The sequence below is a fragment of the Sminthopsis crassicaudata genome, chromosome 1, assembly GCF_048593235.1.
Source record: "Sminthopsis crassicaudata isolate SCR6 chromosome 1, ASM4859323v1, whole genome shotgun sequence".
NCBI lineage: Eukaryota > Metazoa > Chordata > Mammalia > Dasyuromorphia > Dasyuridae > Sminthopsis > Sminthopsis crassicaudata.
Genome location: NC_133617.1, coordinates 695,470,513 through 695,497,317, shown reverse-complemented (window position 1 = coordinate 695,497,317; position 26,805 = coordinate 695,470,513). Strand labels below are relative to the sequence as shown.

General features: G+C 39.8%; 1 protein-coding gene across 12 annotated transcripts in view; it reads right to left on the bottom strand.

Annotated features, from left to right (window-relative positions):
• The window catches only part of IQSEC1 (IQ motif and Sec7 domain ArfGEF 1), a 740,816-nt gene that overhangs the window by 58,512 nt on the left and 655,499 nt on the right, over window positions 1–26,805 (bottom strand). For all 12 annotated transcript variants that reach the window (XM_074283678.1, XM_074283680.1, XM_074283685.1 and 9 more), the window contains 2 exons: window positions 21,024–21,309; window positions 6,013–7,280 (listed from right to left, as the gene is read on the bottom strand). In XM_074283678.1, the coding sequence (XP_074139779.1) occupies window positions 6,013–7,280; window positions 21,024–21,309 (1,554 nt within the window). The remainder of the gene's footprint in view (window positions 1–6,012; window positions 7,281–21,023; window positions 21,310–26,805) is intronic.

Sequence of the window (26,805 nt, the reverse complement as noted above, 5' to 3'; positions counted from 1 at the left end):
TGTCATTTCCCTAGTTAATCTATTCCAGTGGCTCCCAATAGCCTCCACGACCGCATATAAAAATATCTGCTTGGCTTTTAAAGACCTTCCTAACCTGGCCCCTTTTAGCCTTTCTAGGCTTTTCACATCTTGCTTCCCTCAATATGCTGCTCAATGCAGGGGCTTTGGCCCCTTGACCACTCCTGGCACAAGACATTCTATTTTCTGACTCCATGAATTTTAACTGGCTGTCTCTTAGGACTGTAATTCCCTCTCTCCTCACTTTCTCCTCTTGGCTTTCTTCAAATTGCAGCTGAAATCCCATTATCTGCAAGAAGCCTCTCCTGACCTCTCCTAATGCTTGTGCCTTCCCTCTGTGTGCTGTCTCCAGTTCATTCTGCATATAGCTCCTTTATATGTATTGTCTTGTCATTCCATGACATCTTGAGAGCAGGAACTGCTTTTGCCTTTCTTTGTGTCTCCAATGCTTAACAGCACATAGTAGGCACTTAAAAGTATTTGTTGACTTGACAATAAGAGTAGCATCATGAAGCTAGAGAAACACCAGAGTGCCAGACCACTTCAGCTATAATATCTGTGTAACATTGGATAAGATGCTTCCTACACACCGGCAGGCTTCCATTTCTCCTCTATAAAAGATAGAAAAAAAAGATTGAAATTATCTCAAAGGTAATTTCCAGACTTGAATTCTATGAGGATCCGTACTAGCTGGGGAGGTCAGCGTGAGGAGACTACCAAGCAGTATTTATACAGGTTTGTTAGATTAAAAACAAGAGATATAGAGAGAAAGGAGGAGGTATGAGGGGGTGGTCTATTGGGTAGGTGTAGTGGACAGAGGCAGTGTGAGTACAATTTGGGTTCAATTTTTCAGGCTGCCCAGGGTGAGCTGTGAATGACAGACAATATGACCTCTGTCACTGATATTTCTTGATTTTTAAGGAATATTTCTGTGCACTGCATGGCAACAGTACATAGGACCACCCACCCCACTGACCTTTCCCCCTTTAACCTCACATCCAGGATGGTTGTTCCTATCCCATTCTTGCCTGCAGGACTTGTCTCTGGCATCAGCTGGATACCACCCACATTTCTAAAGGATTTGAATAAACCAGATTGAAAAAAAGCTTTCAATAATTAGCACCTCAGCCCCCATTCTTCCCCATAGAACTGGGAGTTTATGTGAATTGGGAGTTTATATGAAAGAAGTTTATATTTGGGAGTTTTGTACAAACTTTCTCCTTTACCATATGCGGATGTTCAATGACCTGTTGAGATTTGGAATAAAGAATGTGTCTAGCTCACCTTGGACTTCTGGAATTATAGACAAAAACATTCAAGGAAAAACCTTCAGTCTCATAATTAAGTGAGGGGGGATGGTTGAGAGGTGGGAAGCCTCAAATAAACAGTATCTGGGGAAGAATTTTGCAGCTTTGGGAAAGAATTACCTTATATCAGGAATAAGTGAATGCAAAAATATGGAATTAAATCTTCTTTAGTTCTCATAGATGTCAATACTATTGTGTCTTCCTAGAGCAAATGGTAGCCCATTGATACACTCTCCAAACCCAGACTTATGGAAAAAAAAAAGGAACTAACCACCTTATTTACATGTTTCTATTCTACAAGAGCCTGCAAGGATGCAACTTAGCATCCATGGGATGAGCCTTTTTTTGTTCTACTAAGTCAGTTTTCAAAAGAAACTGCAGAACTCCTTTTCTCTGCCTGTGTACAAATCCCACATCCTATACTTCTGGAACTCAAAATTATTTGGTGGTCACATTTCTAACCTCCTTTAAGGCAACCTTATTTAAGGCTAGGTTCCCAGGAGCACATGGAATCTGAGGTGTGATTCCAAGATATTAAGAACAATAGAGACCTCAGAAAGAAGAGCTCAGCTTTCTTCAAATAGAAATGGCAGGGAAGAGTCTCCATGAATCTTGCATACTCCATCAGAAAAAATAAACCTAGCACATAGAAATTAAGGTCATCTTAGAAGACATCAGTTTGTTGGCAAATAAGGATGGTGAGGAGAGGAAAATAAGCAGTCTGACGTTATTGCCCCCAGGTCATTGTGAGATTTCTGAAGTCAGAGTTTTCAATCAAATAAGAATAAATAATGAAGGCATAACTGCTCCTTCTCCCAGAATGAGGAACACTAGGTAGAAATCACAGAAAAGCAGATTTAGTATTCATGAAAGAAAAAACTTCCCAACAATTAGTTTAATCAATAAGCATTTATTAAATGCACACTCTATTCCAGGCACAATTAGAACTGACCAAAAAGTGGGTCAGGCTGTCCTGAAAGGTTACAGGATCACAGATTGAAAGCTGAAGGGGACTTTAGAGGTCATTTAGTGCATACCCTCAGAGATAATAGATAGGGTTGGATAAGAATTGGAACCTCAGCATTCATGGATGTGTGTGTGTGTGTGTGTGTGTGTGTGTGTGTGTGTGTGTGTGTGTGTGTGTTTGTAGGCAGAGATGACTGCCTGGGATCCCTATCAGCTCTAAGATCCTGTGTTTCCCTTCCCCCCTTCCCCAGGACAATTCTACCTACTGACTCTGAGTTGGAATATCCAAAGTCCCCCACTATAGCAGTTTATTTTTCTTCAACTGACTGCAGAACAGGTTACTAAGCTACAATATTGAATACAATATTGAAGGGTTCTGAGAATGACAATCTATATCTCTGTAGAGGTAATAAAACAAGAAATGACCCTGGGAATTTAAGGCAGGGTGCAAACAAACCATTATTCCCTAGTCCAGCACAGAACAGGCTCAGGAGGAAGCTAGGGTCTCTTTCTTCCCCTTCTCCCCCAGCATCACACATTTATTTTTCTGGGGGAATGAAGCTCAGCATCTAGTACAACCTCTCCTCGTTAATCCCTCCCCACCCCCTCTCTGGGTTAGTCTCAGCTGATGAGGGTGGGGAAGCAACAAAGCTGGCCCCACCCCCTGCTCCCTTTGTGTCCACATCCCTGGGAAGAGTCACCATCAGGCCTCAAGTCTTATGACCACTAACCTCCCCGAACGGAAATAATGTGTGATCTTTTAACAAGAGGCTCTCTAGACTCACCAAGCTCTACCAACTTCCCTCCCCCACCTGCCTGAACTATTTTAGGCTGAGCTAAGAATAGAATGGTTTAAATACTCCTTTCTTGCTAATTTTTCCAATAGGAAAAAACTCTTATAGTGCATTCTTTCAAGCTCATGGGAACAGCTCCTCAAAGGACCCAATTCATTTTGCTTTAAGGAAACATCCCATCCTTTCCCTTCAAACACACACCTCCATACTCCTGACCTTGGCCTGGCAGCTTCTTCTGAATGTCAGCCATTTAATTTAAAGGTTATCTCTACTGATTTTAAGGAGAAAGCAACAGTCTCTTACTCTGGCTCAAAGGGCCGGTCCACCCATGAGAATTCAGAGTGAGTGTTTTTCCACTAGAGCCAAGATTTTCAACACAGGTGTCCCACTTCAACGTTCAGGGCTTTCCTCCTAATGCAGATTCTCACAACAATCTCAGCTCTCAAGGAGTTTGCTAGCTGCCACTTAATTAGCATCAGTATCAGACTGCCAAAAAGTCCCTCATCTGAGTCTGACTTTTCTCCTTTGCAGCATGGGGGTAATAATACTTGCATTATCTACTTCACAGGTTGTGATAAGAAAAACACTTTGTAAAGTACAAATGTATTACATAAACGGTTCTTTGTCTTTTCACTGCCCAGCCCACAGCAGCAGCTTTTAATAAATATTTGATGAATTGAATATTCTAAAGCTTTGGGGGATTGGGAGAAGGATGGAAGGAAAGAGGCTAGGAGACAACATTTTGTAAACTTCTATTTGGGAACCCGGAATTGAAAATTATACCACTATTTCCACCCAGTAAGCAAGCAGACCTTCAGCACATCCAACACACTGATTTGGGAGTGACATTCAGCATGTATTATATAGGTTTCATTTCTCAAACTCCCTGCTCTCTGCCCTTTGGCACATCACAGCTCTCAAGCCCCTTCTCCCTCCCCTCCAGCCCTAGTTTGCCTCCCATGCTTTGGTAAATGGCAAAAGTAATTAAAGATGAATTTTTGTTCCTCAAACATTTTGGGAAGAGCTCTGATAAAAGGCAGGGGACACTGGGGAAGCTAGGCAGAAATGATATGTGTTGGTTAAAGGGAGCTTGGAAGAGTCCCTGTGGAATACAGGGAAGCTCTCTATTCCCTAGTCCCATCCCCCTATTAATCAAGAGTCATGGCAATTTCTTTGATTTCTGCAATGTCGTATACTTTTCAGAAAGCTTTTACAGCCATATCTTATCCAATTCTCAACATCTCTGTAAGATGATTATCAATCTGTCAAAAAGCATTTGTTAAGCATCTACTAGATGTTAGGCAATGTGCTCAGCATGAGAGATGATGAAGGTGAGGAACACAGAAGCTTCACAAAGAGCCCAAAGTTACCCAACTGTCATGCTGCAAAGAATCCTGGACCAGGAATCAGGTAAGCCAGTCCTTTCTCCACCACTTCTAGGTCACGGGGCCTTGGCTGTATCCTCTGACCCTCTCTGGCCCCACAACTGTCATCTGCCAAGTTACAGCCATATGACCTGTCAACATCTCTATAGATGTAAGGCTGCTTTATTGTTATAAGCACCTTGCCTGGGTCAGAATGAGAATGCTGGGCAAATAGTGAATTCTGGCCTCTGGATTTCCAGCTGGGAAAAGCCTTCCTCTATGCTCCCCCAAATCCTTCCCCTATATAGGCCTGCCTGTAGCCTGCCTCCACACCCCCTTTTCCTTCCTATCCCCTTCAAACACTACCCCAAACACTCCTGCTTGGGGAAAGAACAGCCCAGGCTTGGAGCTCAGAGCTGACTCTCAGTAGTTTTCCTAAGCAGTTCAGTTCCCCAAGATTGCCAGCCCCCCCATCTTCAATGCTGGCACAGCTGATTTTCCCAGACACGCTCACACACTCCACAGAGTGAAGAGAGGTCTTAGAAGACAGAGACAGAAGCCATTGTTCTTCCTTTTGGCAAAGGTGCAGAGACAGTGTGTTTCAGAACTGAGAGTAAACAGATCTAAGTGACATCATTGCAACAACAGCATCCTTGGCCAACCATTTGTTCCTATGCTGCCAGCCCCATGAATGGTCCCTTCCCCTCATCAGAACCTGCATGCAGAAGACAAAGAGTCTTTCAGAGCTTCCATAATCCTTATATTAAATACTGTAGTAATAGTGGTTTAATCTGAACAGAAAGACAAACATGCAACCTGAAAGCAAAGTAAATTCAACCTCAGGCTATTCTCATAATTGCTCTACTGGGCAAACACTTTACCAAGAAAGAGAGAGGCCTTGGTGCTCTTAACCCTTTGGGGCTCACAGGAAATCACTGCCTATTTGGGGTTCTTATTAGCTACTATTATGTCCCAATATGATTTTCTAGAGTTGCTCCAGCTTCCAGCTTCTCATCTCAGAGCTGGACAGGGACTCAGAAGCCATCTCAGTGCATCTACCTCTGAATGGCAACCTCCTTCTTTAGCATTCCATCCACAACAACAGTGGTGGAGGGCCACCAGTGATGGAAAGAAGAGAGGGATTCTCCACTGTCAAGAGGCAGCCCATCACACTTTTGAGTATTTCTAATTGCTTGAAGTCTTTTCTTCTACCAAAAATCAGTCTCATTGCAATATCAACCTATTTTTTAGTTCAGATTTTTGAAAAAACAAGAAATAGATAAGAAATATCTATATCTGATATCTTAATCTGATATCCCTTCAAATATCTGAAGACTACTATTATATTCCTTTTAAAGTCTTCTGCAAGCTAAACATTCTTAGTTCCTTTAACCACTCCCAGTTAACACTCAGTGGTCCTGTCCTACCTAATTCCCATTTTTTGTTATCTCTTCCCTCTCTTCTTGCACCTCCTTCTTCCCCATCCTCCCATCTTCCACTTTATACACCAAGCAAAAGAACATCACTAAAACAATGGAAGTTTGGATGCTGCACAGCACTTACTTATTAAAGAGGTTCAATCCAATCCTGTAATGGCGCTTCCGGATGACATCATTACTGAAGGCTGGTGAGTCCCAACTGTTGCGAGTCTCCTTGTGGTAGGTCTGCTTGCTCAAAGTTTGCTCCCGCAAGCTGTCCCGGGAAGAGGACTCTGAGCTGCAGTTTATTGTGTCATTAGAATTAGAGGTACTGTTGATACTGTCATTGTCACCGTCAGAGTAATCCGACTCTGACTTACTCTGTCTGTTGGCAGTACCATTGATGGCCAAATGACTATCGATGGGCCGGGGCCGATGCCGAGGTTCTGGCTCCTCCCGAGGGATGATCTTGGCGGGGATCCCGTGGGGCACGTGCTTGGGGCTCCCTTGCTGGTTGCTAAGGCTTCGGTCATAGGCATTTTGCCTCTTTAGTGAGCCCCGTTCAGAGCGATCACTGAGGTCCACAGAGCTATCGCTTGGGGGTTCTATGGTGAGCAGAGGCAAATGGTCCATCCGTAGCCTCTGCTCCTGACGTTCCAAGGAAGGGGTGCTCCGGCAACTGGTATCTGTGTCCATCTTGTCATCCTTGTGAGTCATTGACCAGTACTCCTGAGAAGAGTTCATAGAGCGCAGCCTTAAGTCCAACTCAGTGCTGGATGGTCGGTCCACAGACTGAGAAAGAGGAAGGGGCGGGGAGAGCTCCTCCTCATCAATGTACAAGGTGACATCACTGTAGGAGGCAGTCATCTCATCCAGCTTCCGATGGTCTACCCCATGGAGGGCAGGTTTGAGCTCCCTTCCACAGCTCTCCCGTTCCAGGTCTCGGCTTCGGATGGGTTCAGAGGTTGGAACCTCATCAGCATGTAGACTACGGCAATTCAAGGCATCATCAATGGACTCGGCAAGGGACTTAACTTGCCTAGAAAAGGCATCTTCCAGCTCTGTGATGGCATCAGCAAAGTCGCTGGAGGCAGCTGGAGATTTCATTGTTGCTGGTTCCACGATGTCACCACACTCAGATTGGACCAGAGACCCCAGTTTAGTGCCATCATTTGTCACAGAGACCTGCTTCCCTTCAAAGTAGGAGCTATGGACTTTCTCTGGCCCTTCAAAAGAAAACTGCATTCTCATATTGGACAGCACAATACGTCGTGACATACGATTTTCTGACATAGAACTCCGGAGTCGCTCAAAGTTCTTGTTCATTTGGTATTGGCGGAATGCTGTCTGGATGGTTCGGGCTGCATGGCGAGTTATGAGACGGCCCCCATATTTCCGTTCTAGCATTTCCACCTAGGTGGGAAAAGAAAAAGTTAATAATGAGAATGATATGAACATCTGTGTAGCATTTTATACATTTCAAAGAATTAAAAAGGTTCATTGTATTTGATTCTCATAATACTAAATTATAAGGAAGGCAGATGACAAACTAAAGCAAGCACTGACAACTGACTGGTTTTCTTTATATTTTATAATACTTGTCCAAAAGATGGTGAATAATCTGTCTGTGAGTCAACTTTCAAGATGTTTGTTGTGTAATGCCTGCTGTCCCTCTGGAAACCTTCCTTCCATATCCCCTCCTTCTCTGTTGCTTTCCCTTTAATTAAAAAAAAAATAATAATAAAAAAAAACATATATATATATATATATATATATATATATATATATATATATATATATATATATATATATATATATATATATATATATATATATTTAATCCAACAAGTATTTATTAAGTGCTAACTATGCAAGGCTCTATGATGGGTGCTAATGATACAGAGACAAAATGAAAACCAGTTCCTGCCCTCAAGGAACTTACATTGTAGTTTCCTTTCTGCTAATTTTCAGATTTACTTCTTTGGGTTTGTCAGTAATCTGTTTGGAAAGATTTGATGACAGTCATACTTGATTTAAAGGGATAGTGATCTCTGGTGGTCTTCTTAACCTCAAAACTCAAATTTATGAATAATAGACCTAAGGTTTCATGATGAGCATTAATACTTAGCACAAGTAATCAGCACAAGTTCTCTGTTCCATTGGCATATAAAAAAACCTAGCAATTCTACTAGCCAGAGTCTGCTTCTTGGGCATTAAAGAAAAATAATATATTCTCTTCCCCATAACCTGATTGCTCATTTTAGCCTTACTGGCCAAGACATAGTCAGAGAACAGTCTGTGTGGGTGATTGTGGTTGAGTTGGCTCTGTGAGGAGACAGACAGAACTTATGTACTCAGAAATAAGCATAGTTACTTTAGCAGAAGAGGAAGAACTATATTCCAGCTTGTTTTCTTAGCATGGGATATAGACATGGGCTGATATGATAGCTAATAGATACCTATGGTACCCCATGTCACATGTCCAGAATCTTACTGGCCACAGAAAAATACTTAAGGGAAATATAAGCCTAACTAAAAAACTGAAAAAATTTTGTTGACTAGGATTTCTTTCCTAAATAGTGTTTTACCCCCCTCCCCCCTCTCTCTCTCTTTTTTTTTTCTCCCAGGTTCCAAATCAATTGGAATCTAGCTTTCCCTTTGGCTGATGAAAATCTAAAGCCACAGCCCTGTCATGAGGGAGAATGAATTGCTTGACCCTGGAGCTTGATGCTCAGGCATTTGAAAGAGAAAGCAAACATTACCTTCTCCCACCCAGTTTTCTCATTTCCTTCCCCATGCTGCCTTGAACACTTCTAAAAACTCTACACACTTCCAGGAGCTTAGATAGTAGAGTAAGCAGTAAACTATTATGATTCTCATATTCATCTCCAAATAACCATAAAATAGTATCTCAGAATAGCAGAACCAGCAAAAAGATGGGGTGAAGCATTCTTTTAGTGCAAGAAACTTGGAAGAGTGGCAGGAAATGTGAATGTGAATAGGATGAACTTTCCTATAAAATGAAAGCAGATAGTAGAGTGGATCAAAATACAGAATCCTACAATATGTGGTTTAAAAGAATCCCATTTAAAAAAACAAATAAATAAAAAAGAAGCACACTTGAAGCAGAGAGATACATACAGAGTAAAGGTAAGGGACTAGAGCAGAATCTACTATGTTTTAGCTGAAGTAAAAAAAAAAAAATCTGATCTCAGAGAAAGCAAAAGCAAAAATAGATCTAATTAAAAGAGTAAGGAAGGAAATGGTATCTTGCTAAAAAGTATGATAAATAATGAAATAATATTAATACTAAACATATATTCACCAAGTGGCATAGATCCAAATTTCTGAAAGAAGTTAGGTAAATTATAGGTTTAAGACCAAACAAGTGATAGAGAACATTATGAGATGTAAAATGGATAATTTTGATTTAATTTTTTTTTGCACAAACAAAACCAATCCAACCAAGATCAGAAGGAAAGCAGTTGGGAAACAATCTTTATCAAAAGTACCTCTGATAAAGACCTCATTTCTCAAATATATAGAGAACTGAGTCAAATTTAAGAATATAGGCTATTCCCTAATTAATAAATAGTTAAGGGATATGAAGAGGCATTTTTCAGATGCAGAAATCAAAGCTATCTATAGGCATATAAAGAAGTGCTCCAAACCACTTTTGATTAGAGAAATGCAAATTAAAACAACTCTGAGGTACTATCTCTCATCTATCAGATTGGCTAATATGACAAAAAAGGAAGGATGGGAAAATTGGGACAATGATACACTGTTGGTAGAGTTATGAACTGATTATGGAGAACATTATAAAGACAATTTGGAACTATGCCCAAAGAGCTATAAAATTGTGCAAATCCTTTGACCTAGCAGTGTCTCTACTAGGGCAGTATCTCAAAAGAGATCATGAAAAAGGGAAAAGGATCTACATGTGCAAAAATACTTATAGCAGCCCTTTTCATGGAGGCAAAATATATAAGAAATGATGAACAGGCAGATTTCAGAAAAACCTGGAAAGACTTGTACAAACTGATACAAAGTAAAATTAGCAGAATCAGGAAAACGTTATACATAGTATCAACAACATTGTGTGAAGATCACCTACAAATGATTCAGTTCTCAGCAACTGGATGATCTAAGACAAAGGACTCACAAAGAAAAATGCAACCCACATCCAGATAAAGAACTGATGGAGTCTTGAGTACAGGTTGAAGTATATTTTTTTCACTTTATTCTTTTTTTTTTTTTTGATGTTTACTCTTTCACTATGTTGTTAATATGGGAATTTTTTTCATGATACCATATATAATTTATCAAATTATTTACCATATAAGGAAGAGGGGAAAGGAGGGAAGAAGGAAAAAAACTGGAAGCTCAAAATTTTGTAAAAAATGAATGCTAAAAAAACATCTTAATAAGTAATTGGGGGAGAAATACTATTATTTTTTTAAAAGGGAACTTTTACAATTATAAATCACCCAAATTTCTTGTTTCAGTGGACTAACAGGTCAGTAGAATTGTATAGCTAATCAGTATTATTGGATAATAAAAAGATAATTCCCATGTACTCATCCCAATGGCTGGCTCACTGGGTAGATTGGGCTTTTGGCACTCCTGTATTCTTTTAAGGTCTATTTTCTACAGAGTGTTTAAAGGTATATAAAGTAATAGACAAGGCTTATTTTTCTAATATTAGCTAGTTAAGAAAGCTCTTCTTCCTAGATGATTGGACAATCATCAATAACCCAAGAAACAAAAAGGAAATGGGACAATTGGCCTTTGGGGGGAAGTTGTGAAGGATGAGAAGACTTTCTCATGTCCAGGACCTCTGCAGTACACTGCTGATGCCCTAGTAAGACCCACAGCATTCCTTCAACTAGAGGCAGAAGAGTTCTTGTGAAGTCTCCACAGGTTGTTCCTATGAAACAAACTTTCATTGATCAGATTCAGGTGACCATATATTCCTGTCCTGGGCTTTATGTTCAGAAAATGAAATCTTTTTCACATTTGGAAATGAACATTTAACATATCCCCTTCAGACTCCATTATGTGAATAGGGTCAGGTTAAAGACACTAGAAATATTAACTCATTTACTAGCCCCAGGAATCATGCTCTATATGGCTATGTCAGCAACATAACTAACACTCAATTAAACCTGTTAGCTTGGCATTCAAGGTCTTTCTACCATTCTCCCTTATACAATTCTTGGTCCTGCATATTCTGTTCTTTTCTTGCCTGTATTCCTCTGTCTGAAATACTCTTTTCCCCTTCTCAATTCCCTCAGTACCCATGCAATTCCTACGTGTACTTGGAGATACTGTTCAGGGGGCTCCCTCTAATACCCTTTTCCTATTATTCCTATGCTTAAAAACAATATCCTTTCTTTAAACTCATGGTACTTAGTATATATTTCTATTTAACTATCTGCCTTATGTTATTGTTTTTAGTCGTTATGTCTTATCACTTCCACAGTAACTCTGTGAGGGAGATGACATCTTCTTTGATTCATCTTTGTATATTTTCTAGTCCATCCACATAGAGTTCAATAGAAGTTCTGAACTCAAGGAATGGCTGGGGGAGGAAAGCAATCAAGAACGATCTGCTTAATTGGTCAAACTGTGCTAATGCAGTGAGTGTTGGAAACTGAAGTACAAAAAGAACTGGGGAATGGGAGGAGTGCAGGGGGAGAGAGAGAGAGATAGAGAGACAGAGAGATAGACAGAGAGAGAGAGAGAGACAGAGAGACAGAGACAGAGACAGAGAAAGAGAAAGAGAGAGAGATAGAGAGAGAGACAGAGACAGAGACAGAGACAGACAGAGAGACAGAGAGAGAGACAGAGACAGAGATACAGAGACATAGAGCCAGAGAGAGACACAGACAGATTCAGAGAGAAAGAGACAGAGAGACAGAGAGAGAGAGAGAGAGAGAGAGAGAGAGAGAGAGAGAGAGAGACAGAGAGACAGAGAGACAGAGAGACAGAGAGACAGAGACAGAGAGACAGAGACAGAAAGAGAAAGAGAGAGACAGAGAGAAAGAGAGAGAGAGCGACAGAGACAGAGACAGGGACAGACAGAGAGACAGAGACAGAGACAGACAGAGAGACAGAGAGACAGAGAGAGAGAGAGAGAGAGAGAGAGAGAGAGAGAGAGCGACAGAGACAGAGACAGAGACAGACAGAGATACAGAGACATAGAGCCAGAGAAAGACAGAGACACAGAGAGAGACAGACAGATTCAGAGAGAAAGAGACAGAGAGAGAGAAATCTATTTAATGATATAATCTATATGCTTAACCTCAGCCAATGGTCCCCTCATAAACAGTTACCAGAGAATAGGACAATAAAATATAGATGTTTCAGTGCAAAGCCTCAGGCACACATCCTGCTGATTGGGAGGAGAGGGTCAGAGGCATTGTCCGAGTACAAAGGGCAGGCACCACATTACATAAAAAAAAATTTTTTTAAGTAAAAATAAAGACTTGCTACTCCTTAGTAGAAGGAGGAAGCTAATGAGGAAAAAGGCTGGTGAAGAATTAGGTATTTGTCAAGAAGGATATAAAGAAAAGAATAGTTAGGGAAAAAAAAAATAAAAATCAAATGAATTTTCATAGAACAGCTTTGGTCTCAGAGTCGGCCAGGGTGGTTCTGTTTTTTCTCTCACCCTGAGGTTATTGAACAACATCCAAAGAGATGACTTCACTTCCACATTTATAAGCAGAAAGTTTCTATTTTTTGGATTGTGAGCAAAACTCTCTAAAAAACCCACACAGCACAAACTGGCCCCTAAGGCTGTGCTTTTCAAAAGCTTACTTTTCTTCCTTCCTTTTTTTTCTTTTCTTTTCATTTCTTTCTTTTTCTTTCTTCCTTTCTTTCTTTTCCTCCTTCTCTCCCTCCTTCCTTCCTTGATTTCTTCCTTCCTTTCTTTTTCTTCCTTCTTTCCTTTCTTTCCTCTCTTCTCTTTCCCTCCTTCCCTTCTTCTCTTCTTCTCTCCTTACTTTCTTCCTTCCTTTTTTCTTTCTTTCTTCTTTCCTTCCTTTCTTTTCTTTCTTTCTTTCTTTCTTCCTACCTCTCTCTCTTTCCTCCTTCCCTTCTTCTCTCCCTCCCTCCCTCTCTCCCTTCCTTTCTCTCTCCCTTCCTTCCTTTCTTCCTTCCCTCCTTCCTTCTTTCTCTTTCCCTCCTTCCCTTCTTCTCTTCTTTCCTCCCTTCCTTCTTCTCTCCCTTCTCTCCTTTCTTACTTTCTCTCCCCTTTTTCTTTTCCTCCCTCTCATTGCTATCATAGAAGCCTCACTTCCAGTGCCCAATACTCCTTTACCAAGCCATCAAGGGCTACTTTGTCTTAACACAGGAAGCTCACACTCAACGCAACAAACTCAGGGTCCTATTTCAGGATCTGTTTTTAGGGTTCCCCTTCCCCTACAAATAGAGGTAACAATTTTATTATCCAATTGTCCTTCCTAGGACATGACTTCATTACTCTCTCAGGTCTGCTTCTGGCTCTCTGGACTTCTCTATCATAGTCCAGAAGACTTCTCACCCTGGAAGATGCTTTCATCTCTGTGACTGTCTCACCCTGGAAGATTCCTACTGATTCTTCCTGTGACTGGTGAATTCCGACCCATAATCTTCATTTGGGAAATTGCTCAGGCAGCCATGCTCACTACCTTCTCCTCAACTCCCAACTACCTTAGTTTTCAGCTCCAGCTGTCTTCCTCCATTTGAATGTAAACTCCTTGAGGGTAGAAGGTAGAGAGAATGTAAGCTCCTTGCTTGTATTTATGTTCCCAGAGCTTAGTAAAGTGTCTGACCCATAATTAGCACTTAATGTCCTTTCTCTCTGTCTCTCTCCCAATCTGTATAGGAATCCCATCTAGCATATGCTGCCTATTCTGAGAGGAAAGAGCTGGGGGTAATTTATGATTTGGTTACTTCATTAGTTCTGCAGTATCATACATGACACAGAATTGTCCAAAATCAGCTTTTAATAGAAATTCAAACCTTGTCTCTTCTTGGTGCTAACTCAAACCCAGATCCACTTTATTGGCCCCTGGAAAGATTGCGGGGCTGATCCATGTCAGGGAGATCCAAAGAAAGCCAACAAAGGAAATAATTTCTAATATAAGAACATATAGAGGAGTCTTGGCCCATCCTGAATTTCACATTCCCTTTTAAAAGGAGTAATTAAACACAAAAACAAAAACAAAAAAAAAAAAAAACTGTCTTACTATTCAGCTACATTGAGGAACCTGAAGCCAGAATCCAGTCTTCTAACTCCTACTCTAATGTTCTTTCCACTGTTACTTATTACCTATGTTACCAAAGGCCAATCATAATTTCTTTGGACCCACTTACTGGTAAATTATGGGGATTAGAGTAGATGATTTTGAAAGTTCTTTGTGTAGCTCAGCCTTCACTCTTTTGAGAGTCTGGCTATCAACAACAGCAGCACCACCATTAATAACATTTTGAGTCTACCCTGTTATACCCCTGATGGTCAGAGATCACCATTCTTATTCAGCTTTCCACCATTTACAATATATAGCACTGGACTTTTGCACAAAGCAGATGTTTATGAAATGAATGCAAGCCAAGTCCCTCTCTCACTCCTGGGAAAGACAGCCAGGGTTCTGTCTAATAGGAGCTTGCATAGAAACTCACAGAAATTGAGGCTTTGGACCATACTCCATACATCTCAATCTCTACATTTATGTGACCATGCTATCCTTCTCTATAGCTTTTAATACCAAAAGGAGATGGCAAAAGGAAACCAAGGACTCTAGTAGAAGCTGGCTGCTGGAGAACATGTCAAAAGATGCTCTTCCGCTTTTGATAAGGGCTAATGTGTCCTGTTGCATTTTGCCTAGGAATAGATTATAGACAAGTCAGTCTCATGTTAGTATCTGCTAATGAAAGCTGATAAACCATCAGTGTAATTAAAAAAAAAAAAAAAGGACCTGTGAAAATCAGAGAAATGGCTTGTAACAAGGTGAATGAGTGACTCTTTCTAGAGAAGTAAAAATGAAGAAAGGTGTATGAAAAATGCTCTGAACATAAGAGTTCAAGTTCTGGCTCCAACATTTACTATGTGACAACAGGTGACTTAATAATGGCTTTTATCCTCTGTTTCCTTATCTATGAAATAGGGGTAAGAGTCCTTACACTCCCTAGTTCCCATGTTTTTTTGAGGAGGGCCAAGAAAGGTGCTGAAAGTAATGCAGAAATGTGTTTTCATTATATAAACCTTTTTGAAGTTATTTATATTTTCTAATTTTCTGACCTCTTGATTCCATATCTGTGTTCCCAACCATGTAATACAAGGTCTCCTTTTACTAATGCAAACATTTTTCTCTTAACCTTCAAGAGTATTTTAGGGGTTATAACTGCCATATAATTCATTATCTACTGGCCAGTTTACTAGTGGCAAGTCTCTCTATAATTAGACTGGGGCTCAGACAACAGACCCAGTTTAATGCTGGGATCTAATGTTAAAAAAGTTTTCCAACACAGGAGGAACTCCCTACAGTTTATGCTCTGCTAGCCTCTGGGAAACTGGCCATCTCCACTTCAAGGTATAATACCAACCAAAGAAGCATCTGGCTTAGCTAAGTCTAGAGGCACGGGGAGTTTTCTCCCAGCAATTGGGTAGGGTAACAGGTAATTAGGGAATAAATTATTCAGGTAACAAGTAATAATAAAACCAGATACCAGACTAGTGCTTTAAGATTTTAAAAAGTGTTTTCATATATATGATCATAATTTGGGTCTGAGAATAGCCAAGCTGGGTCCAAAATCCTGGTTTCTTGACTCCTAACCTGATGTTCCTTCCACTCCATTATCTATCACGTATTTTTCCATGGCTGGTCACTTAACTACTCCAAGACTATTCCCTTATTTGCATCCTAGATATGGACACCCTAGGGAGGATAATATATCTGTGTTTCATTTCTAATCCTCTTCCTAATGGTGTCCAACATAGCACTGACCTTTTTTGGACAAAGCTTCACATTAGGCCAAAGTCTTGGAGGAACTAAAGGGGTGAATGGCAAGGAGATCAGCACAAAAAACTCCTAGGCAACTTTAGCTCTTGGCTAAGCTAAGCTCTTCTTTTGGTGGGAGAAATCCCCAACCAGGGGATAGGAAAATAATAGAATGGCAAAGAAATCTCAGCAGGAACTTGAGCTCTGACTTAGTAACCAATCCATCCAGACCACCATGAGTCATTCCTGTCACAGAGCAAATGATCCAGACATCTCTTGGCCAAATTTGGGTTTAACTCTTGAAAATTAAAAGTAAACTTTGGCAGTGATGACTAAAACTATAGGGCTGTTGTTTTAAAAGAAAACATGAGATATGTAGTTAGTATATTGATTAGACAAGTTGGATATTTCATATATTTTAAGGCAAGTGTATGTAGCCTTAGGATGAGCTGCAGAATAAATATAAGACTTTTCCCCTGCCTGCCCCTCCAGCATTGTTTTTTAGATATCAGGGATCATGGGTATGAGCCATAACATAAAATGCACTTTTTTGATGTGTTGATTTGTCTTTACCAATTTTTCCTCTACTTCTTAATCTTTTTCTTTACTGGCTCATCACCTTCAGGATCAAGGACAAAATACTCTGTTATTCAGAGCCCTTCATCACCCACTCTGAACCCCCACTTTTCCTTATGCCCACTCCTTCTTTTCCACCAAAACATACAAACATTGCAATTCAATGACACTAATCTCTTTGCTGCTCTTCACAACAAGACATTCCATCTAACTCGTGGCAATCTTCCTGGCTGCCCCCCTTTGCCTAGAATATTCTCCCTCCCTATTCCCGCCTCCTGACTTCTTGGGCTTTCTTCAATTTATCCTGTGCTATTTGTACATGGGTGTTTGTACTCTGCTGGGAACTTCTCAAGGGCAGGATGTTTTTTTTTTTGTTTGTTTTTTTTTTTTTTTAACCTTTCTTTGTATCCTCAGTGCTCATAAGGGGGAACTTAAGAAATGGTCATTGACTAACCAATTAATGCTGCTACCATAAAATTATTTTACATTCAATTTATATTTATCTATATATATTTTCTCTCCCCCTGATAAAATATAAGCTCATTTAAGGCAAGGAAAATACAGGAGAAAAAGAGCAAAGCTTACAGACTAACTTTTCATAGTTACCACTAATAATGTTCCCCATGGAGGGAAAAAGCCAGATTAAGGTTTTTCTGAGACCTCAAAAACCTCAAAGGCCTATAAATGTGGTTCCTTAAACCACCCTCCAACCTATCGTATATGTTAACACAAGGAAGAATATTATTAACTCTTTTTAATTATTTCTGCTTAACATTTCCTCATTAGCACATGTGTATTATCATTTGGCCCCCACATTCAACAAGGATTATTAAATAAGCTGACTTGTTGAAGGTCACATTGCTAGCAATGCTGGAGCTAGCCCTAGAACAGAGGTCTCACCTTGATTTCCAGACCGGCTCTTTCCATTATATCACAGTGCTATGCTTCTATCTGTGTTTATCCACTACTGAGGAAGGGAGGAGCCATCACTTGGGAGCTTTGCAGCCAAGGTGCAGTAAGTAGACGATCAAAATAACCAACCGCCCTGGCCCGGCTCTTTCTGCTGAATCAGCTCCCCTATTAGCCTTCCTAGCAACATGTGCTGCTTTTTTTACATTTTCACTGATGATCCCCCCATGTCTGGAATTCCTCTTTTTTCTCACTTTTCTCACAGTTAACATCCTGTCTTTATACAGCACTTATCCAAGTCCTCTTTAATGCTAATAAATTTATCTGATATTTTCTCCAGTCTATCTTATATATACCTTGTGTATACATAATTGTTTGCATGTTCTCTCCCCGATTAGACTGAAAGATCCTTGAAGATAGGGATTTGCAAAGATTCTGATAAAGGCCTCATTTCCAAAATATATAGAGAATTGACTCTAATTTATAAGAAATCAAGTCATTCTCCAGTTGATATATGGTCAAAGGATATGAACAGACAATTTTCAGATGAAGAAATTGAAACTGTTTCTAGCCATATGAAAAGATGCTCCAAATCATTATTAACCAGAGAAATGCAAATTAAGACATCTCTGAGATACCACTACATACCTGTCAGATTGGCTAGGATGACAGAGAAAGATAATGAGCAATGTTGGAGGGGATGTGGGAAACTGATACATTGTTGGTGGAGTTGTGAATACATCCAGCCATTCTGGAGAGCGATTTGGAACTATGCTCAAAAAGTTATCAAACTGTGCATATCCTTTGACCCAGCAGTGTTACTACTGGGTTTATATCCCAAAGAGATCTTAAAGAAGAGAAAGGGACCTGTATGTGCAAGAATGTTTGTGGCAGCCCTCTTTGTAGTGGCCAGAAACTGGAAACTGAGTGGATGCCCATCCATTGGAGAATGGCTGAATACATTGTGGTATATGAATATTATGGAATATTATTGTTCTGTAAGAAATAATCAGCAGGATGATTTCAGAAAGGCCTGGAGAGACTTACATGAGCTGATGCTGAGTGAAATGAGCGGGACCAGGAGATCATTGTATACTTCAACAACAATATTATATGATGATCAATTCTGACGGACGGGGCTCTCTTCAACAATGAGATGAATCAAATCAGTTCCAATAGAGCAGGAATGAACTGAACCAGCTACACCCAGAGAAAGAACTCTGGGAGATGACTATGAACCACCACATGGAATTCCCAATCCCTCTATTTTTGTCCACCTACATTTTTTTTTCTTTCACAGGCTAATTGTACACTATTTCAAAGTCTGATTCTTTTTGTACAGCAAAATAACTGTATGGACATGTATACACATATTGTCTTTAACTTATACTTTAGTATATTTAACATGTATTGGTCAACCTGCCATCAGGGGGAGGGGGTGGGGGAAGGAGGGGAAAAGTTGGAATAAAAGGTTTCGTAACTGTCATTGCTGAAAAATTACCCATGCATATATCTTGTAAGTAAAAAGCTATAATTAAAAAATAATTTCTACAAAAGCCAAAAAAAAAAAAAAAAAAAAAAAAAGATAGGGATTTGGATTTTATTCAGGATTTTCTTTGTATCTTAGTACTTGGCACATAGTAGGCACTATTTTTAAAAATGCTTGTTTAAACTGACTTGGTTTCCATCTACTCTTAGGATTGTAGAGCAATAGTTAAATTCATAAAGTACAAACTCTTCACTTTATAGATGAGGAATCTGGGATCCAAAAGTCTTGCATGAAGTCACACAGGTATTAATCTTTAGAGGTAGGAATTGAACCCGGTATACTTTTCCCTTGCACCATCACATTGCCTCCATGGGAATTTACCAATAAGGAATCAGGGGAAAGAGGATCTCTGTGCCTTTTCAATTCAATTGAACAAATATGGAAGTGTCCACTGTGTGGAAGCTTCTAAGCTAAGTACTAGGAAGACTGACAAAAATGAAATAGATTCTGACTTCAAGGAACATGAAGTTCTACTTCAAGATTCTACTGGAGATATATAATATGCACAGAAAGAAGTACAGATGAAGGAAAATTCTCACTGATTTCTTTCTTATAGACATCAGACCTACCTTTAAGACCCAAGTTCAAATCCAGTCTCAGACACTTACTATCCATATGATACTGGGCTTATTAACCATTTTCTGCCTCAGTTTCCTCAATTGTTAAAGAGAGATAATAATAACACCTCCCTCACAGGGTTATTATGGAGATCAAATGAGATAAAATTTGTAAACCATAGTCACTGGCACATTGCAGTGTACAATAAATACTTCTTCCCTTCTTAATCTCATGAAAGTCCCTTTAACTGGAGCGGCCACTTTCCTTATTCCATACCTACCCTGCAGAAGTAGCCTCTGTCTCTGTCTCTGTCTCTGTTTCTGTCTGTCTCTCTGTCTCTGTCTCTATCTCTGTCTCTGTGTCTCTCTGTCTGTCTGTCTGTCTCTCTCTCCATATTTACCCTGCAGAAGTAGCCTCTGGACCCAGGACTCTGAACTCATCAGGAAACAACAATGGCCCTAAGATTTCTCTGTTCAGACAATGCTTACCTATGTAGAACTGAGTCAATACTCTTTGGGTCAAGGCTTTCCCAGGGAAAAAGAAAGGTGCTTTAATACTAAGCCAGGCTACAGCATTCAATGGGGCTGATTTCCCAGAAGAGAACAAAGTTGTAAATGAAAGAAGATATAATAAGCAGCCTCATCTCCCCTGGCCGTGAATAGGTGTGTGTTATTTTTTAAGCTTGTGCTATTTATGCTATAAATTGACCTACCTTGATACTAGTACCATCTACCACATCATTGTTTTTTTCTGTTCACTCCCTTACATCTAAGCTACAGTGAGGCCCTTTTCAAGGGCTGCACTCTGCCACCTCTGTCCCCCTCATTCTGACAACTTCACAGCTGGAAGAAAAACATCACTCTGCCAAGCCCATAAGGGAGAACCTTTCTAGTTAATCTGATCAGGTCAAGCTATTGGTCTTTGTCCCAACCCCATCCCAGATATATCTTCTTTTACTAAAAAAAAACACTGAAGCATTTTATAGAATAAATAGCAGGAACTAAGCTGTACAAGAAGCAGTATCTACAGATCTATAACAATCTCATGTGTGATATATTACCAATTAACCTTCTTTTTAGCTATATGTATGTATGTTATACACATACAAACACATATATTATGTGCACACACATATGCCATATTCTCCATTAACTTACATTTTAGTTGTATAGATGCATATATGTATATGTATGTATATATACATACCTATAATATGATATAATATAATACAATACAATATGTAATATAATAATATACCAATTAACCTTCATTTTAGTCATACCCATACAAACACATATATTATGTACACACACATATGCCATATTCTCCATGAACCCTCATTTTAACTTATGTTGGAATCAGGAAAGGGGGCAAAAAAAAAAATCCAATTCCTGAATGATCTCTCCCTCTTTGCCTTCACTCTGCCATCACTGAACCAAGGGAGGCTCCAGCAAAAAAGACATTTTTTTGTCCTTTTCCAGAAGGCTGGCTATTCTTCCCCAAATCCCAAGTTGTCATTGTGGCCCTATGTTTTCTATCACTCACTCCACACAATAAATGAACACAGAATCCAGGTACCTGCTTGTCCTGTAGGTCTGAGGAGAGTTCATAGCTTTCAGAAAGAGACCTCGACCGCTTGATGGCCTCCTCTTCCGCCTGCTTACGGAGGATGGAGGTGGAATGCTGGAGCTTGGGCCTCCGGGAGCGTTGTGGCTGCCCAGGGGAGACCGAGTACAGCCCATACGCAGAGTGGTCGTAGTGGTCAGGGCTCAGAGTAGAGCTGTGTGTTATTGGACCTTGATGGTAGTTTGAGGGGCTGTCCAAAGAGGTGCCAGTCTCACTCCCAGGGGCTTCTCCCTCAACGCTGGACATGAAAAAGAAGAAAAGATATTTCCAGTGAGTAAGAAGCAGATTCCTTCGACCTTAGCTCCCTTCACCTGTAGTCTGCCCCAAGGCAATATAAGTAGTGGGTAAGAGCTGATAATCATCTCACCCTCTTACCCTTTCCAAGAAGGCCAGAAACCAGTTCTTTGCCTTATTTTATTGATAATTAGCCTGAGGGGAAATTAATAAACTTTTTCCCCTTCCAAGTGAAATAATATGCAAACATCCCTCTTCCTTCATTCTGAGCACTAAACATGATGGCACCCTGAGTGTGAGACGATGGAAACTCCTGTACTTCACTTAGCCCAAACCCACAGACTTAAGAATTCTTTATTCTTTCCCCTTATACTGAGTTTTACTTCAGATTTCTTTTAAGCTTGAGTAAAAGAAAAAACTGAGATTTCCATCAGTGGGTTTACAGAACAATTTTTAGTAGCCCTTGCGTTACCCCCTTTCTTCCCCAAATATCTCAAAATCCTCCTCCTTCAGGGATTCCTCTTAGATCATGGGTAATTTTCAAGACCATGTGGGAAAGTATCATTATAAAAAATTATTCTGTCATCAATGCATCTATGCATCTTGCCAACCATGAGCCAAAAATGCTGGACCACCATTCCCAAATCTTGTAATGGTGGAGATGATATTTTATTGTTTTTGAGTCAGTTGCTATCCTCACCAATTCCAAAGCAAACTTAGAATACTGGGGATAGGGAAGCTTACATCAGAAGACACATATCAGATTAGAGGAAACACTACTCTCGCCATATTTCTACTTGCAGCTAACACAGGAGACAGGCAGGAAATGATCTGCCCTTTTGAGTCACACTTGGCTGGGAATAAGAAAACTCAGCAGCAAATCTCAGAATACACACACACACACACACACACACACACACACACACACACACACACAAATATTCCTATGGCATATTTTAAAAATAGTCACAAGAAGCCTTCCGCTCCCATCAACCCTCCAAGGAAAAGCAATATGGCCCTTTGTCACCACTTTGGACATATTCCCTTGTTTAACCACTCAGATACTCTCTTGTGGACAAGGTCCTTCCTTCTCCTGAGCTAAGGTAGAGAAAATGAACATCTTTCAATTATCCCTTCTTCCAATGAAGCTCTAAACTTTAGTCACCAATAGAATATTCCCACTCCATGACTATCAGGTTATTGAGAATCAGAGTGTAAGAATGGCTAAATATCCCTCCTTATGAGAGGACCATTGTTGCTTTTGTCTATATGGGGATGATCAAAACAGCACCTGGTACAATTCCTTCTGTTTCACAGTTGATGAAACCAAGGCCTTTTGAAATGAAGTGACTTTTCCAAAAGCACTAGACACTCAGATTTCTCTATATCTTTCAGCAAGTCATGCAGAACTAAATCACTTTCTTTTTTCTTTGCTCCTGATTGTCCCTACCCATCCTGAAGAAGTGCTCCCAAGCTGGAAAGTTTTCAGTGAGTGCCAAATGGGTTTTTCCAAGCAGGAGTCTGACAGGAAAGAAAACCATTTCCCCTTAAGAGATCCAGCTGGGTCCACACTTAAAAGGACTCTAAAATAGATGCCATATCCTGTATTTGCAAGACAGAGAAACCAAGCAATAGCTTCTCTGAAAGTTGTGGCTTCCCAATGAAGGTGAAGCTTCTCCTTGGATATTCTTCTACTGCCTTTATTTCCTCCTTCCCAAGTATCTCTACTATCTATGATGAGTAGCTTAAATCTCACTACCAAAGTAGAAAGCAGAATAGATATTGTACGGGGTTCAGGATTTTATATGAAGAAGTATCATCAAGGATACTATGTTATCTACAACTCAGTTTGATAAGTGCAGTGGAAAAAGTGCTAGAAGCATCATCCAGAGACCCTGCTTTCGCATCTCTGTCTTGATACTTATTCCCTCTGTGAAATGGAGTAAATACTTCAGTTCAGGGCTGTAGTCTTCTCAATCATAATATGGTCATGTTTGACTGGATGACCTCTAGGCTATCTTCTAATAACTCTATAGTCTAATGATCAGGTTGTTGTTCTTCCTGGGAAAAGTGACAATTTAAAGCATTTAAAAGCATTCAAATTTCTAAGCATTCTATAAGCCCTCATTAGAAATGGCTTCTAATAGATAAGGATATGAACAGACAATTTTCATATGAAAAAATTAAAGCCATTTCTAGTCATGTGAAAAAAATGCTCGAGAAATGTAAATTAAGACAACTCTGAGGTACCACTATACAACCTCTTAGATTGGCTAAGATGATAGAAAATTTTTATTTGGGTAACTGTGAAAATGATTTGCCTATATTCCATAGGGCACCCTCCTTATTATATATCAATCTCTACACTAATTTCAAAGGAGAATGGAAGAAATTTTCAGCTGTTTTTAAGATACTAGATGTTTCATTTGAATGTTCTAGATAGTCTAGTTTTGGAGCTATGCCCCCACTACTGGCAGCCTGCTCCCATGGTATTGAGCTAATGCACACTCTCCCAAATAAGGTAGCTAAGGTAATAACATCCTAGTCCTCTGTATGGTCCCCAAACGTCACTCTCTCAATGGATGCTCCTTGTGTGATTAATTTGCTAAGATTGCCTTCTATTTTACCTGAAAGACTTCCTGATGGCATGATTCCCCATGTTCCATCACCTCTAACTATATTTAATTGAAAATACTCCCACTTATTATGCTAAAATGTCCAGATTCCTTGACACAGAAACCTTATCACTAGGCATATAATCCTAAGTAGGTAAAAAACAGAAAAAAAAAGGTACCCAACCATGTGGGATAAAGTAAAATTGCCTTTCTACAAATGGTCCAGTTGCTTTTTTTTTTTTAATGACATTTTCTTCTTCCCATTGATTTCATTAGGATTCATTATGAAGCATGCTACTCATCTTCTGACAGAGAAATGATTGACTCAGAATTCAGATTGAGATTTTTTTTGGACACATCCAATGCTGGAGTTTGTTTTGCCTGACTATTCTTAAAAGAGTTTTGTTTTTCTTTCTTTCTCTCTTTTTTAAATGGGAAGGTAGAAAGAGAAAATACTTTTTTGTTGACTGAAAACTTTCATTTAATTTTCACAAAAGGAAAAAAGTTCCATAACACTATAGCATTCATCACAATACCTTTTGTTGTGACTAAAGAAATGTCCATACTGCAGCTGAACACATTATGACATGAAGATAATGGAATATTACTGCACCATAAGAAATGACAAATATGTGGAATATGGAGAAATATGGAAAGATTTCTATGAATCGATACAAAGTGAAAGGAACAGAACTAGGAAATAATATAAACAGTAACAGAAATAGGAAAAATGTCATTATAATGATTAAGCTTGGCTCCAGAAACAAAATAGGAAAATGAATTTCCCTCCCTATCTTGCAAAGGTAGGAATTCATGGGCACAGAACACTATATAAACTGTCAGATTTGGTTGATGTGTTAGTTTTGCTGAATTGTTTCATTTTTAAGGAAGGATAGGTAAATAGTAAAGCGGAGAGATTTTCTTTTTCAGGGAGGAAGACAATCTTTGGAGGAGGTAGCTTTTTGAATACTAAAAATGAGCTACATTTTCTGAGTATTAAAAATGCCCATAGAATCTGATGCAACCCATAAACTTTTCCACCATCACCAAGATAAAGATATAAAAATGCCTTCCCTCCTCCTTCCACAAATACCCCGTTTATGACTTCTTTTCTTCTTTCCAGTGATTTCACAAGGAAAAAAAAATCACATAATACATTGAATTGGTCAAGCCACCAAGAATCACAATATTTGATAATAATAAAAATGGATAATAATAAAAGATGGAAGTTCCTCTAGAGATTGTATAGTCAAACCCTATCACTCTACAGAAAACTGAGAGCAATATTTCAAATGCTAACTAACCAGTGTATGTCTGGAGATAGTCTCACAGTGACATAAGATGTTTGGAATGGCCTTTACCTGAAGGATAAGTAAAAGAACTGATTTTTTAGCCCAGAGAGGAAAAAATTAAAAGGCATATGTGTGTATGTGTATGCATGTGTGTGCATATGCATGTGTGTATGTACATACACATCTACAATCACGTGGATGTCTCCAAATACATTCTCTGTTGCTCCTGAGTATAAAATTAAGGTCAAATGGATGGGAGTTATTGGGGGTTGGTTTTTGGCTCAATGTCAGATTAAACAAAACACATAAGAGAAGGTTCAACTGAAAGTAAAAGCTGCCTCAAGAAACAGTGAGTTCTCCATCACTGTTATCATTCAAGCAAAGACAGCATGACCATCTGTTATGGAGAGGGTTCCTGCAGCAGATGAAAGGCTGACCTGTTGAAGACATCAATTTGTACTTTCAGTGGCAGAGAGTAAGGCCCCATTCCCCACAATTCCCCACATTCCCTATCCCACTTTAATGTTTTCATACATCTTTTAATTCTAAGAGGATAGTTCTCTTGGGAGCTAGGAATTAGACCAGAATGGCTATGATTCTCTCCTGCTCTATTCTGCCCGCAACCTTGCTATCTACCTTAGCGGACAGTACTATCTTTTTTCCCCCCTGTTAGGATTACTAAGTGAGAACTGAGGTTGTCTGGACAGTGACAAGGTGAGAATTCAGGTTTTCTGGACAATTACAAGGTGAGAACTCAGGTTGACTTGATAGAGGGGGCAAGCTCATTGGCTGGGGTGGTTCTTCCCAGAAGCCCTTGCATTATCCCACGCCCATTCTCTGGGAGGATAAAAAGAGACAGCACTGGGCGCAGAGGGCAGATCGGCCTGGAGAAGGATAAGAGCTGGAGGAGATTCAGAGCCAGGATTCAAGAAGAAAGACTCTGAATTGCATCAGGCTTGACGGGGCTCTCTGCAGGAAGGGAAGTCACTTCTTTGGACAAGAGTTAACAGCAACTGCTTGGAGACAACGGTTCGTTACAGGAAGAAGAATCTGTCGGAAAGATTTGAGTAGACACAGCAGATCTCTTCCCAGAGAGCGATCCAGCAGCTTCTAGAGACGACAGCTCGCTACACCCCCCTTCTATCTTCTTTACTTCAGAATGTGTGATTTCATCAGTTCATGGAGTTCCCACTATGGAAACTCTCTCCACTGATAGATATATGCAACTCCTTTATAACTTAGAGAATCATCTGGGATTCTGAGAGGTCATTTAATGACTTGCCTGTGATCACACAAGCAGTAGGTATATTATATTTTGCTGACCCCAAGGCTAGTCTTTTCTCCATTACTGCCTCCAGACAATAACAACCCTTCAAGGAGAGACAGGCTCATTCCTATAAGACCTATAAAAGTATCCACAGAGAGACCCATAAGAGGGCAAAAGGAGGAAACAGCTGAGGAAAGTGTTAGAAGTCTTGAGTTGTGTCCTGGCAAATGCTCCAGTTCCAGTTCCCAAAAAGGTCAGAATTTGTCCACTAACTCCAGAGTCAATCATTTCTCCTTCTCCTCTCCCTAGCCCTCAGAACATTCACT